The sequence below is a fragment of the Pelecanus crispus genome, chromosome 10 (genome assembly GCF_030463565.1).
Source record: "Pelecanus crispus isolate bPelCri1 chromosome 10, bPelCri1.pri, whole genome shotgun sequence".
NCBI lineage: Eukaryota > Metazoa > Chordata > Aves > Pelecaniformes > Pelecanidae > Pelecanus > Pelecanus crispus.
Genome location: NC_134652.1, coordinates 23,709,488 through 23,727,409, shown reverse-complemented (window position 1 = coordinate 23,727,409; position 17,922 = coordinate 23,709,488). Strand labels below are relative to the sequence as shown.

General features: G+C 46.7%; 1 protein-coding gene across 1 annotated transcript in view; it reads left to right on the top strand.

Moving 5' to 3' along the window:
* The window catches only part of PDLIM1 (PDZ and LIM domain 1), a 45,504-nt gene that overhangs the window by 14,810 nt on the left and 12,772 nt on the right, over positions 1-17,922 (top strand). Inside the window, exon 3 of the mRNA XM_075717378.1 lies at positions 8,024-8,108. Coding sequence (XP_075573493.1) covers positions 8,024-8,108 — 85 coding nt within the window. The remainder of the gene's footprint in view (positions 1-8,023; positions 8,109-17,922) is intronic.

Genomic DNA, 17,922 nt, shown 5'->3' with positions numbered 1-17,922 from the left:
AGTCTAAGACCAAGACCTTAAAATGGTGGATCTTGAGAGGAAGCCTTGAGGGGTGACAGAGAAGGCATTTTGTATCCGTTGGAGTCCATGCTTCATCTTCCTGTTCAACTTAGGGTAGAGGAAACGGGTGAGGAAAGCAGACCATGGGTCGGTAGTCAGCCCTTCTATGTGAAGAAGGGAAGAGCATTGCTATTGAGGTGGAGGGCATTTAGGAAAATGAGTGCTGGCCCAGTGGTATGGCCTGGGATTCCTGAACCTTGGTGGGCCAAACTGTGTCAGTAAGGCTCGACCTTATGGATGGTCGGTCAGTCAGTCAGGAAGGCTGACAATACAATCAGGTCAGAGCTGGAAGTTTTTTCTCCGTTGAAGTGGCTCTGTAAGTAGTTGGCTGAGTATAAAAAGGAAAGTACATCATTTGCACTTCAGCACCACCGACTCTTGGGCCTGGTCTCCGTGCTCTGCGGTCAGAGCTCGTTAGCTGAATGGGTTGTACAAAGTAGCCGTGCTGGCAAGGACCGCTGGTCTGACAGGGCAGCAGCTCTGTGGGCTGGAGCATCACGCACAGCTGGTGCTGAGGATGTGCCCAGCCACAGCAGGTTTTCTGGAGCAGGAAGTCTTCCAGTCCTTCTTTTCTACTCATTATCACAGACGTGTCCTGTGAAAGCATAAAACCTTAGTGATTTTTCATTTCATATCTGATGAATTTTAAATGATTACTCATTTAAATGATTTCGCGTGCAAAATACTCTCTGACCTACATTTGGGGTGGCAGCAGGGTCGTGCCAGGAGGGATTTTACAGACACGGCTCTGAGCTCACATCAGGCATTTCAGTTCCACCAAAGGGTCAATACTGTTGTGACAGTGGGGACTTCATTTGTGACTGTGCTGTGAATGCTAAAAGTGCACGTGGGTTCAAGAGGAGACTGGATGAATTCATGGAAGACAAATCTATAAAGGATATATACCAGTATCTCTGCTGCGGACAGTCCTTAAGCTGCAAGCAGCTGGAGGCTAGGGGAGTGTTTTAGGAAAATACTGCACTATGCTTGTTGTCTTCTGCTCTTCTGTGGACCAAACCAAACTTTATACGTGTGCGTTTTGCATCTATGCAGCCCTCTTCTCTTTTAATGGTAGCTGAGCAGTTAAAATGTCTTCATGTTTGGCTGTACTAATGATTATTTAAGAGAAGTGTAAATATAGAGAATTTAAAGGACTTAAACACTTCTGGTAAAGGAAATGCTGTTTGCACTGTGTACTTGATTGTGAATATCAACAGCATTCCAATGTTTCCTGTTTCGGTATTTTCCTTAACGATGGTAACAGTCCAAAAATATTTCGGATCAGATTGTAGGCAGGAAATCTAGTCTAACACATGTCACCGTTAAAAATGGATCAAATTACTAGCTGAAGAAAACATGCCTGGTCTGCTTTTTCACCCAAAGGTGCAAATCTGTTAATTTCCTAGGATTTAAAACCAACCACAAATTGTTTTCTCTGAAAATGCTTTTCTAAGCGGCACTGCCAGGTGCTTTGCTATTTTGACATGTGAAGAGAGTTGGAAAGGTCTGTTTTCTGCCTCGAAAGTGGGTGTTCAACAATGTTGGCACATACACCAAATTCCTGCTGAACTTAGCATGTCTAGCAGCTCACTGCTCTCTTCCGAGTCTGTGTTTGTTCATTAATTTTGATTTTTGTCAGGCTAGAGAGTACTTTTAGAAATGTAGTGCCCAAGAAACCAGAAGGTTCCATTATTGCCTTCAGCGGTGTAAAATCAAGCTTAGTACCGTGGTTTTGTATGGTATGTGCAGAAAGACTGACCTACAGCAGACCATGTACTTCAGTCAACTCAAAACCACCTGGTTGCTAAACTGAGAAATTTCACAGTCAGAGTTTTGAGCCTCTCCCATTCACAGGAAAAAGGAAGTTTTGGATCTTGAGTTTTTGCTAAGAGCTGCTCTTCCCCCCCCACCCCCCTTCAATTAGGGTGTGTACATTGTAATTCTAGGGTTGAGCAAAACCTCCCGCCAGAGCTGCACCCCTTCCAAGCACACCTCTGATTTTCCTTTAATGGGGGTAAGCAGCAAGACATGTCCAGCAGACTGGAGAAAGCTATCAACTTCCTTCAGAAACTTAGTGTATTTTGGGAAAGATACTTGGTCTGACAAAGAGCACTCAGAAGAGAAGGCTCAAGAAAAACAAGTTCTCCTACCACAAAATTCACCGATAGCCAAAAGATCCAGGCATCACCGGTGTCACTGGTAATGGTCATGATGAATTTGCACACAGCTCTGTGTAGGTGTAGCTGCAGATATACAAAAGCAGACAAATGCTCGTTATATTTTATGTACAAAAGCAGACAAATGCTCATTGCAGCACAAGTGAAAATTGTTTCGAAAATAAATGGCTCTTTGCCTGTGGTTGTAGTCACCAAGTGGGTGGTGGAGCTGTGCTCATATGCACCCCTGAGCAACTCAGTGGTAAAGTGTGTATTTATGGGGTGTTTTTGTGGGTTTTTTGGGGTTTTTCTATCAAAAAAGAAGTGTTCCTACAGTGAGCCTGCCCGTCCCTCTATGTCTGGAGGCAGGTTGTGGGTGGTAATAAGAGAAGAGTATTTGTGAAAAGGGATTGCAAACATGCAATCTCTTGTTCTGCTCCTGCTGTCCTTTTCTTCAGATTTCAAGCTGCTTTCCTGCAGCTCTGCTGCCAGCGTATAATATATTAATGCACTTTTTTGTTTGCAAAACAGTCTGTTACTCTGCTAAAAATGATGCCAAGGAATGAAGCTATGTATTTGTTCTTTGAAAAGCGCTAGGATCAGGGAAGTCAGATCTGCTATGAGCACGTGTGAAATGCATTGTCAGAAACGATCATGTGTAGATGCTTATGAAGAAGAAGAGAGCATGTGTACAATGCCATCTGCATTTTATTCGGTAGGTTCAGTTGCACTCTTGCTTGTTCCATGTGCTCCCAGTTCTTGGCTGTGGGGACTAGTTGCACAAAGCCACAATAGGCTTCAATTTGTGTTCTAGGAAGTCAGTGGAATCCATTGACTCATTTAGGTTTGCTTTTTGCTTCCCTGCCAAGAAGAGTTTTCCAGCTCTGTCATCTTCTAATAATTCTTTTGGCCCTGGGAAAAGCCTGATACTCTGCATGCAGCTATATAAGGGCATGCAGATTGCCTGGCCCTCCGCGGCAGCTCACAACCTCTCCATGGCTGGTGTAGTGCTCCCCAGCCCTCCTGAGTGCATGCCAGAAGCTTCTACTAATGACTGGCACGTTCAAAGTCATTTTGGCAAGTCAAGCCTGGCATTTGTCATGTTTTTACAGCCTCCTTAGTGAGGCAGAAGTAGTTAACTCTGTCGCTGGCTGGTGGAAGAACAGTGTGAATCTAAGCGGTCAGGGTGTGTTTTATCCTTTGTAACTCTGCAATGAAACAGCTTGTGATGCACCTCTGTTGCTTCTTCTGTGTAGCCAGAGTTGCCCTTTTGGTTTTAGTGGTTGTGTGAAGAGACGCCTGAAATGCAAGAAGCAGAGGGCCATGCATGAAGAAATGACTCTAGGGCCTCTTGTCTTGAGGAAGTTGTGACTAGCATTGCTGTTTGAATTGGCAATAGGCTGCATGGAGCCCAAGTACAGTTTTGCTTGCCGGAGTGAGTATGTCCATTAATGGATGGCTGCTAAGAGTGACTGCTCGTGTTTAAATTCAAGGGCATGTACTTTGCAGCTGTTGTAGCTAAAAGGCTGATTAAAAGGTACCTTCCTGGTAGCCTGAAAGCTCTTGTAGTTAGGCTCTAAACATTATTAAAATGCCTGTCTGAAACTCCAGGGAGGGTTGATAGAGGAATTCTTTAGGTCTTTCCTCACTCTTCAGCTAGCAAACTGCATTGCGCAAGGAATTCTATCTTTACGGGTTTAGTTGCTGCTTTGGTATCTTAGTCATGTCCATCCCAGTGTTTGAAATGGGAATGTAAATGTGCCTCTCTTCTTTACACAACTTATTTACGCAGTTCCTGGTACACAGAATTAGACCCTCATTTTCCAGCTCTGAATTTTCCCTTGAAGCTATATAGGCCCAGCTCTGCACGCAAAGCACTGATAACAAAATCTAGGCTCTTGTAATGTTTACGTTACACCATGTTCAAGCCAAGCTTCTTGAAAAATGTTGTATTTCGTAAATACCTCTCCACATTCCTGCCTTGACTTGCATGTAGTTTCCTTCCTCCCCTTCCTACCAGTACCTCCCCATCCAAACTAGCATCAGAGGAATTACTTTGTAATCTTGCGTCTTGTTTTCTGCCTGGATGAAAGAGCAAATGCATGGCTCATTCCCTGGCCCTGTCTTGGTTGCTCTCTGTCCTGTAGTAAGGAAACAGCATGGAAATGTAAACTGCAAACATGACGAAGTTTCTATATCCACGTGCCTGCAATTCATTTGCCTGGCACTTGTTCCCAGGCTTGTTTGAGTGTCATGGTTTTGTCTTCTCATTCTGCACTGTTAGTGTGTTGGTTTCTGCTGGAGTCTCATTTCAAAGAATATCCATTAGAAACCATATTCTAAAATAAATATTCATCAATTTAAGCAGAAGTCTGTGAGATCCTATGGGGATGCCGAAGCCTGCTGGCTTTCACCGAAGACAGGGTGTGATTCCACCCAGCCTGTTGGACATCTAGCCCCGCCACTGCTGGAGAGGCAGGTCTGGCAGCCCTGCTAGCGTGGCCGCACTCTGTGGCAGGGGTAACAGCCTCGCCAAGGGGAGCTTGGAGGTCATTTGGTGGCTGGGGGTCCTCTCCCCCAAATTTGGAAAAAATCCTCCACAAAGCCACTACATTCCTACCCATAGCAGCCTGGTGTGAACTGAAGGCACTGGTGCCAAGGCTGGGTTTGAGCTGTCTACTCTGATACCTGTTCCCTGCTTCATATAAATAGATATGAAAACATATAGATAAGATGCAAACATGGTGAGCCTGACCAATTCGCCCTACTGTCTGTGCATTGTGCCCACACTTCCCAGCCTTTCAGAAAATAAGTCCTGGGCCAGCAGTGAAGGTGAACTTTTAGGTGCTATTTTTCTTTCTCCTGCCACACTTCAGTAAAAGTGCAGGCAGTGGCACCAGGAGCAGAGCCCAGAAACCCTTGCTGAGAGCTGGGACCATAGTGGTCCTGCTGATGACCTGCAGACCATGGGCTCCACAGGCTGTGCGGTGGGATGGGGCATGCGCCTTGAAAGCCCTGCTAGGCAAAGGCAGGGAAAGCAAAGCCGTCTGCTCTTTGCGGCTTTGCTGGGGCCATAAATGGGCTGTTGAGAGTGGCTGAAGGGCTCAGCTGCAGCTGTTGTGAAGACAAAGGGAAGCTTTATCCTCCCAGCCTTAGAGGGACAACCGTGCAGGCTATTTAACCTTTCCGTTTGGACAACTTTTTAACTGGATTGAAAGTAAAGCCTGGAGTGACCTTGCTGCTTCCATTTATATCCAGTGACAGATCAGAACAGCAGCAGGCTGGGAAACAAACTTGTGCTTTTTGCCTTGCTAATAAATAAGGAAGAAAAATCTGGTCCAAATCACTGGCTGCAGTAGTTGGCCACAGCTGCCTCCCCTACGCTGAAGACCAACGTGCTGTGTCACCTCAAATGCATTGAGTGAGGGGCAGTGGGACAAACGCGGGTGCCCAGGGTGGGGGGAGGTTTCTGTTCTCTATTCATGTATTGGCCTGCTCTAAGCTTAAATTTGCAGTCTGAATAAGGCCTTTTGGGACTTCTGAAATCTGATGATATTAAGCTGCTACAAATGAAAATTCTACCCGAGAAGTACTTAGATCATTGCTAGTGAGAATTGGCACAGGGATGCCTCATGCTAGAAATCAGCTGAAGTGTTAAATGCTTTCTGAACTGTTCTTTCATCTCCAGCTAATGTCCACTTGCTTACAGCCTGGCTGGCAGGGTATTTGATTTCCATATACTTTGCTGTGTCCCCTGTCTTTCCAGAGGAGGTGAAACTTGGTTGCACGTGATCTTCAAACACTTTCAAGGAATAAGGCTTTGCATTGGTCAGTGGGCTGCTCCCCTCTGCAAACACAGTCTTCAAGTGCAAAATACAGCCATCCTAGAGATGGCTGTGACTTTGTCAGGCTTGATAGCCATAATCTGGGTAAAATCTCTGGTTCCTCAGGCACCTTAAAGCACGGGTTGTCAGAAGCAAGGAGGGAATGGTGGTTTTATACTCAACTGGGGTACATTGTGCATCCAGTAACAGCAGCTGTTGAGACAAGGTAATGATCAAATTGTCATAGAACTGATCCCGTGCAGCTGTTACATTCATATTAGCTAGTCTGTGTGTGCCCCAGCTCGCCAGACACCAGGACTTGAGTGATGCAGTTTGTCAGGTATCAGCACTGCAGCTGAGCCCACAGGGTGCAGTAGTCTGGAGTCAAAGGTTTGCTGTACCTGAATGCTTGTAAAGTATGATACCTGGTGTGACCTGTGTCTTTGTACTTTCCTGTGAAAGGAGGTACAGCACAGCAGACTTCAGGTTTCTTCTGTGTAAGGTCCAGAGTGCAACAGATGGAGTAGGAGGTCAATAAAATTTCTCCCACTAAGTGAGAATGCTGCCTCCCATCTCCTCCCACTGAGCTATCCTCTGGATCTAAGTCTTAAAATACTATTTATGCAGCAAATGACCGGGATATACATGTGCATCACAGTTAAGTTTGGGCTGTTTAAAAAATGTCCTGACATTGGAGGGCTTTTAGAGGAATGGTGTAGACCAGATTGAATTTATTGTGGGTAGCTCTACACCTTGTTTCTATATCCTTGTCAGTTTTATAAGCCTTTTCTGTTTAAAGTCTCTTTCTAGTTATCCAGTTAATTCTCAGTGGAAGCATTCCTGTTTTGCTAAGTAAGTACTTAAATTGTAGCTGGCCCTGGGACCCACAAATATCTAGGCAGTACATCTATCTGCAGTTGCAGAGTCTACAAAGGACTTCTGTCAAAACAGGACATGGTTTTCAAAACTCATCCTAAGAGTTTATCAGCCATCTGGTTGCCTCATTATGCAATGTTTAGCAATGAACAACGGTTTTCATTCACTTCTTCCCTACTATTAAAAAGTTTGGGAAAAGTGACATTGTTTAGTCCATCTGAGATGCTAACTATTGTCTGCACTTCTGAGAAATATGTAGGTAGCATGTTTCCCATAAAGTATCTCAAGCAAATCCAAGCACTCTACTTCTTCCTCACCACTTGTTTGTGTGTTGTTCTTTGGGACGTAGCAAAACTCCAGAATGATGACAGTAAAAGAGGTTGGTTTTGCTTACAGATCTTGACTTGTGTTTTTCAGGCTTCTGTGAGTAATTGGGTCAGACCACAGACCGGCAAAGGTTATGCAGACTTTCTCTTGGGCACATTATGTCATCTCAGTTCTTAGTCCCATTGTAGACTTAGATCCATTGGGGCTTTTTTTTTCATAATTCCCAAAAGCCTCTGTTTATTCAGCATGGATACTACTGTATAAATAAGAAGAAAATTCCGGAGGCTCAAAAAATATTTCTAGCTTATCCAAGGCAGCGCATCTTCAAGAACAAAATGTTCCCTGTATAGTCAATATAGACAAGAATCATTCCTCTTCCTGGCTACCCATAAAAGCTGAAACACACAGTAGTCTGAATTGTCCCACTAATTAAAGGATCTGCATCTAAGGAATATCTCCAGCTTCTGCTGTTTGGGTGACTCCCAAATCCACTGCCTGGGTTGGAGCCCATGCTTCTTGTGTCGCCAGTGGAGTCCCAAAGGATAAGCCAGGACAGTCACTGCTGAGATCCTGCCGTTCTCTAAGGACCTCATACAGCATAACTAAGTCATCCAAGTTATGTGCCTAAAATGAGGCTGTCTAGATTCCTCCTGGTGTGGATAGTGCTATGTACAAAAGACTGGGGAAATGTTTTCAGCTGATGAACTTCAAGTCTTTTAATAACAGTAATGATGCTCAGTGATGAAAGTAGATTAACTATTAAAAATCTGTGTGTTGCAGAACGGAGTCAAAAGTCTGGTCACCACTTGTAAATGAGGAGGGAAAGACGCATCCTTATAAGATGAATCTGGCCTCTCAGCCGCAGGTAAGTAACGGAGTATTTGCATGCTCTTGTTCCCGCTTACTCCTCTCCAACTTTGGAGCAGTTTCTGGCCTGATCCTCCAAGGACCTGAGCGTGTGTCACTCCGTTGGTCGCACTGGGGGTAGCGTGTGCCCCATACCTCCTAGAAATCATGCTGCCCTTGGAAACCTTCAGAGACAGACTCCCTCCCTCGTGGTCAGAAGCCTGCTGCTGTGGAGAGCTAGTTGGTACCTTGGCAAGGGTAAGCTGCTTGGATCAGAGGCGTTGTCTCCTGCCATCCGCACGCTCGCACCTACCACAGGGCACAGAAGGCACCGCAGAGGTGTGGCACAATAAATGATTGCTACCATTGCAAAGCCTGTTGATTATCATAGGTAAGAGGGGAGGAAAATGATTCATTCTTAGTGTTTTCTGTTGGTTTTTTTTTTGTTGTTTTGTTTTTATCTCTGACTAGCAGTCTAGCTGTGAAGAAAGTAGAAGAGAAACACACAGCCTTTTATATTCTTATCTGTGGGGCACATCTCACAGCTTCTGTCTAGGAGGTTGGTTTCATAACCTTTTGGCAGCCGTGCTTCATCGGCCTGCTGCCTCTGTCAAGTAAATGTAGTAATGGCAGTGACCTGTGCAAGGACATTGCGTGTGCTAGGTTTAGAGGATTACACCGCAAAGATCTGCAGTAACTGCACTTAAAATCAGTGGCATTTCTCTAGATTTTCACTGGGGCAGTGACACGGATTCTGGCCCTAGCACACATCCTGTGTGAGTCTTTCTAGCAAAATAAGTAGAGATAAAACTAGTTTGACTCTGCAATTAATTCAGTGCTAATATGTCTGTTTGGGTTGCAAAGGACCTGAACCTAAAGTAGCACATGTGCAGTAACACCCTGCCCAGACCTTGGCCTGGTATTTGTCCGTGCTCCCTCTCATGCCAAGCTGCTGTATGTTGCTTGGCTCGAGAACGCGATGCAGCATTCTCCAGGTATGTCATAACTCAGCCAAGGCGCAACGTGAGACTGAGCCATTTGGACTTAGGTTGGGCTGGGGCCATGCAGTGACACCTGCCTGTGACACTGTTGAGCTGAGATCCGGTCTGCGTCTTCTGCTGCCCAAGCTGTGGAGATGTGCTGCTGCAAATTATGCGACTTGGGGGCTATCTCTTGCCAAGGGAGTGAGGCAGAGTCTGCACTGAGGCTTTGCTGCAAGGCTGGAGAGGGCTGTTTAATTCAGCAGGAGACCTGATCCTGGAGTCCAAGTCCCTAACCCAGCCATTAGCCAGAATTTAGTTAAATACCCCTGAATTAAACATAGGGCACCACACATGCCAGGCAGGAGTTTAACGTAGCTCACTAAGCTTAGTTAACTGCAGCAAGAAACCTGTGGCTGCAGCCCCCCTGTCAGTAGCTGCACCACCACACTTTTACCCTCAGTCCAGCCTGGGTCACTGATAGATGTCCATTACTGGTCAAGTACTAAACATAGGCTATTTTCATTAGCTGATGCCACCTCATTTGCTCTGGCATTTTTAACCTTAATCAATGGCTCTCCTTTAATTAGCTGCCCTCCGGGTGGGGTGTTTGCATGTAAGTCAGTCCTGGACTGTTTCAGGGAGCCTCCTGCAACTCAGTAAGAAACATGGGACTAACCTTAACTCTAGTCTTTGACTTACAAGTCATGTCCTGCTTTCTAAAAATCCAAGTAAAGTGCATCACAAAGGTCAGACTGTGCAGGATTCAGCAATAATTCTGGCAGTGGAGCACATCCCCTCCTAAACCCTAGCCTTAGTCCTAATCCTGGTTCTAGCTCTGGCCATTATATAGATATCCCGATGCTGCCTGTTTGTCAGTGTGGCACAACTGAATTTGTTGATACCAACCTGACACCAGCCTGACTTCAGCAGGAAAATTTGGTGAGAAACTGAGCGTGGGGAGATTCCTGTTACAAACCTTATCTCTGAGCAGTGACCCTTGTCTTAATCTTGCACTAAGAACAGACTGTTGCCTGAAAATAAGGCTTTGACCCCTTGTGATGGCTGATACTAGAAGTGTTTTATTTCCTGGTGTAAAACGAACATTCAAGCTCTCACAGAAGTCTTGCCTTTCTTCTTCCCTTCCTTAAAATGAAGCCAATTAAGTCATTTGCAGTGGCCTACATGAGTGGTGCTTGCTGTTTTTCAGAGCATGGGGCTTTCCTTTAAAGGGCTTTGCCTGCTGCATGTTCAAGCAGAGGAATTTAGCAGCGTGAGGGAAGATGTATGTCTCATGTCTCAGAACCACAAGCTCCCATTTACCCTTCCTGCTTAATAGTGCCTGAACGTCCTAGTTCTCTGTGCCAAGGAAAAGTGTCATGAACACCATCAAGTTTTGAGTTTGGGGTTTTTTTGTTTGTTTGTTTTTTAAAATACCCACCCGTTTCCTTTTTCAGTAGCTGACTGCCGCAAGTGAGGTTTGTGGCAAGGTCTGTCTGCTTGGAGCGTGAAGTCAGCAGAGCATGCTGACTCCTGCCAGAGCCGTGGCAAGGATCGGCCAAGTCACTCTGGGGCTGCGTCTTTGCAGCATCACCAGAGATTTCAGCCAGGCCTGCTGTAAATCAGCAGCAGCAGAGTGCAGAAGATGCTGTGCGTTTATATACTAGCATGGCAAACTGCTGTGAATTTTACCACAAAGATGCTGATCTCATTTTTCCAACAGGATTGGTAGAAGTTGTGAGTAGAGCTCAGGCTTCAAAGGCAGCGCTGTCTGAGCTGTTCAGGTTTTTTTAATTTGCTCGCCAGTGAAAACAATATATTTGCGTTCCTTGGCAAGTGTCTCGCGCAGAACGCTTATTAATTCACTTACCAAAGAAAACAGGGCATACTGAGTCCAAGTGGTTCATTTAAGTCCTGATCCAGGGTCCTCTGAAGATGTTTCTCTGGTTTTGCACACAGCCCTTTGAATGCAGAAATATAATCATGCATGTGAGTAGACTTACTTCAGGCTCAAAAAAAAATGCTTTAATAACCTTTGCTGTAGAAATTGGACTGCAATTATTCAAATAAGTTTCCACCTTTCTTAAAATTAGGTAGTTTGATGTTGCCTCTCCTACTTTCAATATCTTAACTGAAATTTCTCACAACACTTGTCCACCTTATTTTCTTCTTTCCACCTTATTGGTGCAGTTAAATAACTAGATTTTTGCAAAAGATCTTGCAAAAGAAATTAATTTTCAGTTTGTCTCAAGAACTGTATGACTAGCTGCGTATTTTAAGATCATTGCTTGCACATTTTTTACCCCATTCGAAATAGACTTTTTGTTTGTTTACTTCTGTAATCCTATTGGAGGCTGATACTTGGTGAAATGTTGCATCGTCCTGTGGAAGTATTTTCCCTTACTTGGAATGCAAGTTCAAGATACTTTTATGTGCCTTTGGAAAATAAAAAGGCATTCCGTAACCTCCCATGCATTCCCCAAAGTCCTGAATCCCGAGACTGACTTCATTGTCTAAGCTGACCTTTGCCCATGAAAGAGCTACAGCCTTATTATTATTATTTCATTACCATTATCTTTATCCTTCTAAATTAATTTAAACCGAGGCAAGAGTGATGACAAAATCACATTTCATCGAAAGGTGCAGCAGCTTGTCAGTGGTGATGGCTCAGCGGCCGAGCCAGCTTTGTTTTGGGTGTGACCATGGCAACATTAGGGGAAGGAAATGACGGAGTCTTCTTAGTATATTTACTCAATTATTTCACTTGCACTTCTCACCCAGATCCTAAGGGCAATCATTCAGTGTCATTTTCCCATCAAGAGCTTTTCCTTACTGTGGTGGGAAAGATTAAAATAACATGTCTGCCTCTCCCTTCTGCTTAACTTCTCTTGAGAAAAGCGGTCACAGCAATGAGTTGCGTGGTGCCTAAGGTCATTTTAATGCCTATGACACTGACCAGAGACCAGCATGACTTACAGACTCTGCCATGCTCTCTGGTGACCTTGGGCCAGGCGTTAAGCTCCAGACCCATGCGCTGGTGCGTGTGGCTGTATTGCATCTTGATAAAATGATCAGTAAAACTCTTTATCCCTCAGACTGGCTGTGTCTTGTTAGACCTAGGCTCTCTGGGAGAAGGTTTGTCTTCCCCCCCCCCCCTGCCCCCCTTATTTGTAGGACACTGAGGTCAATGGAGCCTAGGTCTCTGTTTGAGCTGAGTGAGCTCATGTAGGGAATAATGAGCTGAAAAGGACCAGCTTTGAGGGCGGTCAACACCAGGACTGTCTCCAAAAAAGCTTGTCCAGCTCCCTGAAGGCCACATACCCTGTTTGCAGCGAGGCATGAGTATTAATGTCACCCCTCAAGAATGTCAGTGAAAACTCTTGGTTTGAGATGGATAGATCAGCTCTTCTTAACCAGAGAAGATACGGGCTTTCAAACATGAGGGTTTGTTTTTTTTTTTTTTTTTTTAAATGAGATATAACCTCCAGACATGCAGCCGGAGGAGCTCTGGAGGTGAATCACGGTATTTGTGGGATGACAATGACAGACAGCCACTTCTGTCTTCCCAAGGCTTCTTGAGAGTGCCTGCCCTGTCCTCCTCGTCCTCGCAGAGTGATGTCATTATTTCCATCTTGTGTATTTTGTCTCCTTGGATACGGAGAAGGCAGGGGCTATAGAAACTGGGTGTGTGGCTGGCTTGGCCTTTGATAAGGCCATGCATGTGTGGGCAATGCATGAAGCAGTAGGTATATAAAGTAACAACATCTCGTTTCAGACGAGGGAACCGCGCTGGCGTATCGTGACCTGCTGTTTCTGGTTAAAAGGCGTTACCACATGGATGTGGAATGTGTCAGGGACGCGGAGGGAGAGGATGTGGGAAGCCAGCTTTGTTGTTTTACCCCCCTACAATAACAAAACCCCAAACCCTTCCTAATTTCTAATTGGATTTCAAAGCATTGCAAAAGATCTTTCCATAGCTGAAAACCCCCAAACAATAACAGAGGGCGAGGCGAAAGTAAAGGCTCTTCTAAATACTTGTGATCGCAGCTGATGAAACATAGTGAGGGGTAGAGTTTGCCATGAAGACGTCCTCTTCTGAGCTGTTGCTGCATGTTTGGCGGGAGCAGCCTCCCCCCCGCCGGCGCGCCGGCTGGGCACGAGCACGGCCTGAGCTGCCCGGGCGGCTTTGCAAGGGCGAGAACGGGGCCAGCGAGTTTGGCTGCTGGTCTCCGCTCTCCTTCCCCACCCGCGGGATCGGAGTGCTCTCGTTTGCTGAGGGTTGGTCAGGGGCCCGTTTTCTTAGAGCTGAGTAAACATTTATACTGAGAAATGTTTAATCTTGTTTCCTCTTGGTGTGGCTCTCAAGGTGTGCAATCCAGGATTGCCTGCACCGAGCCTCCAGGCTCTGACCCGGGACGCAAAAAAAATCCCCCAAAAATCCCACGTCCATGGGGCCTGGGGGAGCAGTGGGTTTTGCCGGCTTGCTCGGCTGCTTCAGGGGCCTGTGGGGCCATGGGGGCTTTTGCTTCTCCCTACAACTGCAGAGCCTGGGTACTAATGTTTTTTTTAATTTGTAACGTGAGGTCAGAGGGAATCCCCTGACTCGGAGAGTTGGAGCTTCGGGAAATAACTACGCTGGCCAGTCTCTAAATCATGACTCCACACCTGAAACTAGTTTTTGGTGGCTTTAAGCAGCACCCCCTGCTCCATACTCAACCTGCCCTTCCTCCGGGGGCTGCGGGGAGGTGGCCTGGGAATGGGGAGCGGGGGTGCTGCGGCTGCGGTGGCAGCGGGGCGGTAGCCAGCGCCTCAGGCCCCAGCCCTGCCAGCTGCCCTCGGACCGTCCTGCGGGGAGAGGAAAACCCCGCTTTGGAGAGAGGCTGCCCAACCCCTCGTGTCTCGGTTTAGTTTATTTAGCAAATACAAAAAGCCTCCAGGTTTTTCCTGCTCGGTGGCGAGGTCAGTGCAGCTGGGATGGCCTCGGCCACGTCACCGCGGGGCGGATGGGACCAAGGAGCCCACCCTCACCCCAGACGGCCCTCACCCTGCCCGAGGGCACCTGGGCCATGGAGGTGTCCAGGTGACTTTATGCCCCGCTGCATGGGATGTGCCCCAGCTCAGCTGATGGAGGTGGCTTATCCCGGGCTGTCCATCCATCTGTCTGCCTCGCTGACAGCTGGGAATTTCCCTGGAGCCCCGTGCTCCCGTTCCCGGGACGAGCAGGTCCCACGGTGGCAGCTACACCCACATGCGGTGCCTGGTGAGGAGGCGGCAGCCGCCCACGCCGCCGGCCGCCGGTTGATGGCTGGCACAGCTGTGGGGATTGCACAGGCTGGGCTTCAGCGTCGCCCAGCGTGGCCTGGCGCGAGCAGGACGAAAGGGAGGAAGGGGCCATTGTTTTCCCAGATAATTCCCCATGACGCAGCCTGCAGCCAGTGCGGTAGGAAATGCTGATCTGCTTCCTGCCCCGGCGCAGGGACATTTTCCATGTCCCCGCAGCCTGGCACCACGGCTGGTGGCTCCCTGCCAGGGGGCTGGGGTGGCGGGGGAAGCCCTGCGGTGCAGGGCCTGGAGTGCATGGCGGTGTCCCCATCTGCCTCCAGAGAAGGTGCTGCCACCAACAGCCAGCACCAGAAAACCCATCTGGCAGGAGACTTGTACCCCAGCTTCAGCTCAAACACACTACAAACATTGTTTGTCCTTGGGACTGGGAAGCAGGGTTTTTTCCTCTGGGATCGGAGGATTTGCCCTGGTGCCCGGAGGACTCAGGAGCGTGCACAGATAGAGGAGGTAGTTTCAGGTAGGGAAGAGGCTGTTGGAGGAATGGCTCCTCCGGCGGTGGCTCCCTGAGTGGCCCTGCTCGTGTTGGAAGTCAGTTTCTGCCCAACAGGGGACTTTCAGAAGATTGATCTCTTGAGCTAAGTGTGTAAACTGGAAGAGGATTGATGGAACTGCAGCAGTCCTCTTTGTGCTCAACCGTTGTCTTCTGGATTACAGCATCCTCATGTTATGTGGCTTATTCTCCTCCTTGAAAGTCCACTTTGTTTTGAAAGTGAAGCAAGATGAGACCTCCTTAAGTTCAGAAGCAGCACCCTAGCAGAGAAGTTTGTGCAGCTGCTCAACCATTTTAGCTTGGGCTAGCCACTCCGCCGGCCCCTCTGAAGACATACCTCAGCAAAGGAAGGAGGCTGGTATCTGTGCAGACAAAGTGTTTTAACTATCACAGTACCAGTTTATAGTGGTAAAATATTGCTCTTGAATATCCTGCCTGGGGGCTTGGGAACTTCCATACCCCAGCTTCAGACCAAAATAACCACTGCCGGTACCACTGCTTGCTGCCGACTGCAGCCTGCTGCAGACAGGGCTGGCGTCGGGGGACTGACTAGCAGCAGTTTTGGTCTAACATTTTTCACTTGCCTGCTGGTGGACAGGTTTTGGGGAGTGTCACATTTCTGATTTTTTTTTCTAGTATTAAGCCAGAGACTCTCACATAAACACATGATTCTGGGAGCTGGGGCTTTAACAAAACTGCTGCACAGCACAGGGCCTGGATTGGCAGTTCTGGCAAATCCCTAGGTGAATACATTTGACAGTGAGAACATGTTATCTTTTGATCTTGGGATCATGAAAGCACTTATTCTTTACAAATTCCTTCCACAGCTCGAGCAGAAAGAGCACCACAGTGTGACAGGAAGTGCTGGAGAATTTGGATTATCCAAATGTCTTTTATAAAGCAGTAGCTCTTGTAATACTTGTCTGTAGACTCTTGGTTTATACACCTTCTACGCTGTTCTAATTTTTCTAATCTAATCTTCAGACACCACCTTCTGCACCGCTATCTCTATTTAACCTGTTATAAACTCCCTTATAGTCAGTGGACTTCATGCACATGAGAGCTACTACAGATGTCCTGACACTTTTGAAAGCTTCATTTGTGGTCTTGGATGTTACTACACAGCAGAAAACCCACCTGGTGGCCAAAAGCAGGCCAAAATCTCCTATGTGGGTTCTGTGCCTAAGCGTGCATTGCAGTTCTTTGAGTCAAGGCACTAATGTGACTTCAGTCTCTCTCCTCCATCTAGCTGTCTATTTTCTCAACACTTGTAGGAACTTAAACATCCTTGAGCCCTCCATCACTGTCAAACTGAGTTGGGCTTGGCTGACAGATTCAAAGGTCCTTGGTGGGGATGGGAACGTGCCCACATGCGTGTGGAGTATGTAGTTGAGATGCCTTACTTCCTTAGGAAACCAGAATTTTAAAAAAATACTCTAAATTACTTCCCTTTCTCTAATTCTTGGTTAATACTTAAATGTTTCCGCAATACAGATTGTGACATGATTTCAACTTTGAGCCTATTTGACCTAAGAGTATAACCCCTTTTGCCTAAAACTTCTGCCTCTGTCTTTCATTAAACCGACTATTTAAGTGCATGCCTGAAACCCTCTCCTACTTGTGGCCTCCAATGGTGGGCTAACGTGTATTTAATGCTGATATAAGATCACTGATACTTTTCCCCATGGTGTGATATACAGGCTGAAGTAATTTTTCTTTGCTAAAATCCACAGTTTCTGCCATGGGAAAGACTGTTTTTTATGAGCGCTATTATGTGCTTTGAATGAGATTGCAACAAAGGGAGATTAGCTAATTACTCCAGGGTCTTTCTTCCTTTAGTGTGTGGGAAAGCTTCATGGCTGACGTCCATATGCATCGGCCAGAAAGCCGTGGGAGAGCAGTCCTGCCACCCCATACCTGAACATCTTGAGCTACCCCGCTGATTTCAAATGACTTGCAACTCATGAGTGCATTTGGATCCATGTTGCTCTTCTCTGAGGGACTCTATGCTGTGCTTGATGCCATAAATAGCATTTGAGTGCCATGAAGCAAGATGACTCCCATCTGTCAGTCTGGGAATGCTAGCCAGCTGCTTAAGGAAATCTGGGGACATAAGAGTGATTTAAAGAAAAAAAAAATCTGTAGTGGAATTTAGTCATCCTTGTTTCTAGTGAGTGTTTATGCTGTAACTAAAGCTTTATCAAACAGATGCTGTGAGATGTTCGAAGGGCGGTGAAGGCTCACTTCGTTGCTGTAGGAGTCAGCACCTGTACGGAGTGGGAGGGGGAACCGGTTGTGTTAATTAGAGCTGGGAACCGTGGGCCCAGCATGTTAAGAAGGGCCCCGTTTCATCCTGTGCCATTGGGCGTTAGCCCTGTAGTGAAGCCATTCCCAATCTCTACAGCTGGCTGAAATGTTTCAAAATGCACATTTTGGTGCCGTCTTTTAACCCTGGATATTTCAGCTGCCTCTGTGAATGTTAGTCCTTTCTTCTGCCTGCTGTAGTGAGGCCCCGCTGTGCTTACTCCTTGCTTTGGTCAAGCGTCTTCTCTGGGGAGAAATAAGCCCTGGATGTTGTTATCTCTGCCCCAAGGCTGCTAATTTCCAGGCTGCTGAACTGGTGATGTGGCTTATAATTTTCCCCATTTTTGTTAGCACCGCCTGTGATTCAGAAGAGTCTCGCCTCGTGTCTTACTTAACTTGGGTTTGGCCCCTCTCTTACTAAATTGTAACCAGTGTTTCTAAGTGTCCATTAATACCTCTGGAAGCCTCCAGTTAGCAGCAAACCCAGAACATCTGGGTGATGCCTCATAACTTTGGCGCTGAAGAGATCTCTTGCATTTAGCTGTCACTGTCTGTGGACAGTCTTTTGTATTAACAAGAGTCATCTTCCCACCTCTATGGTGGGAACTTCTTGTCCAGAAAGTCCAAAGTTGTTTGGCAGAGGCAGCTGTGAACCTCAGTCTTAGCTGAAGGACTAGACATGCTCCAGAGCATTTATAGTGACAAAGCCATTCTTT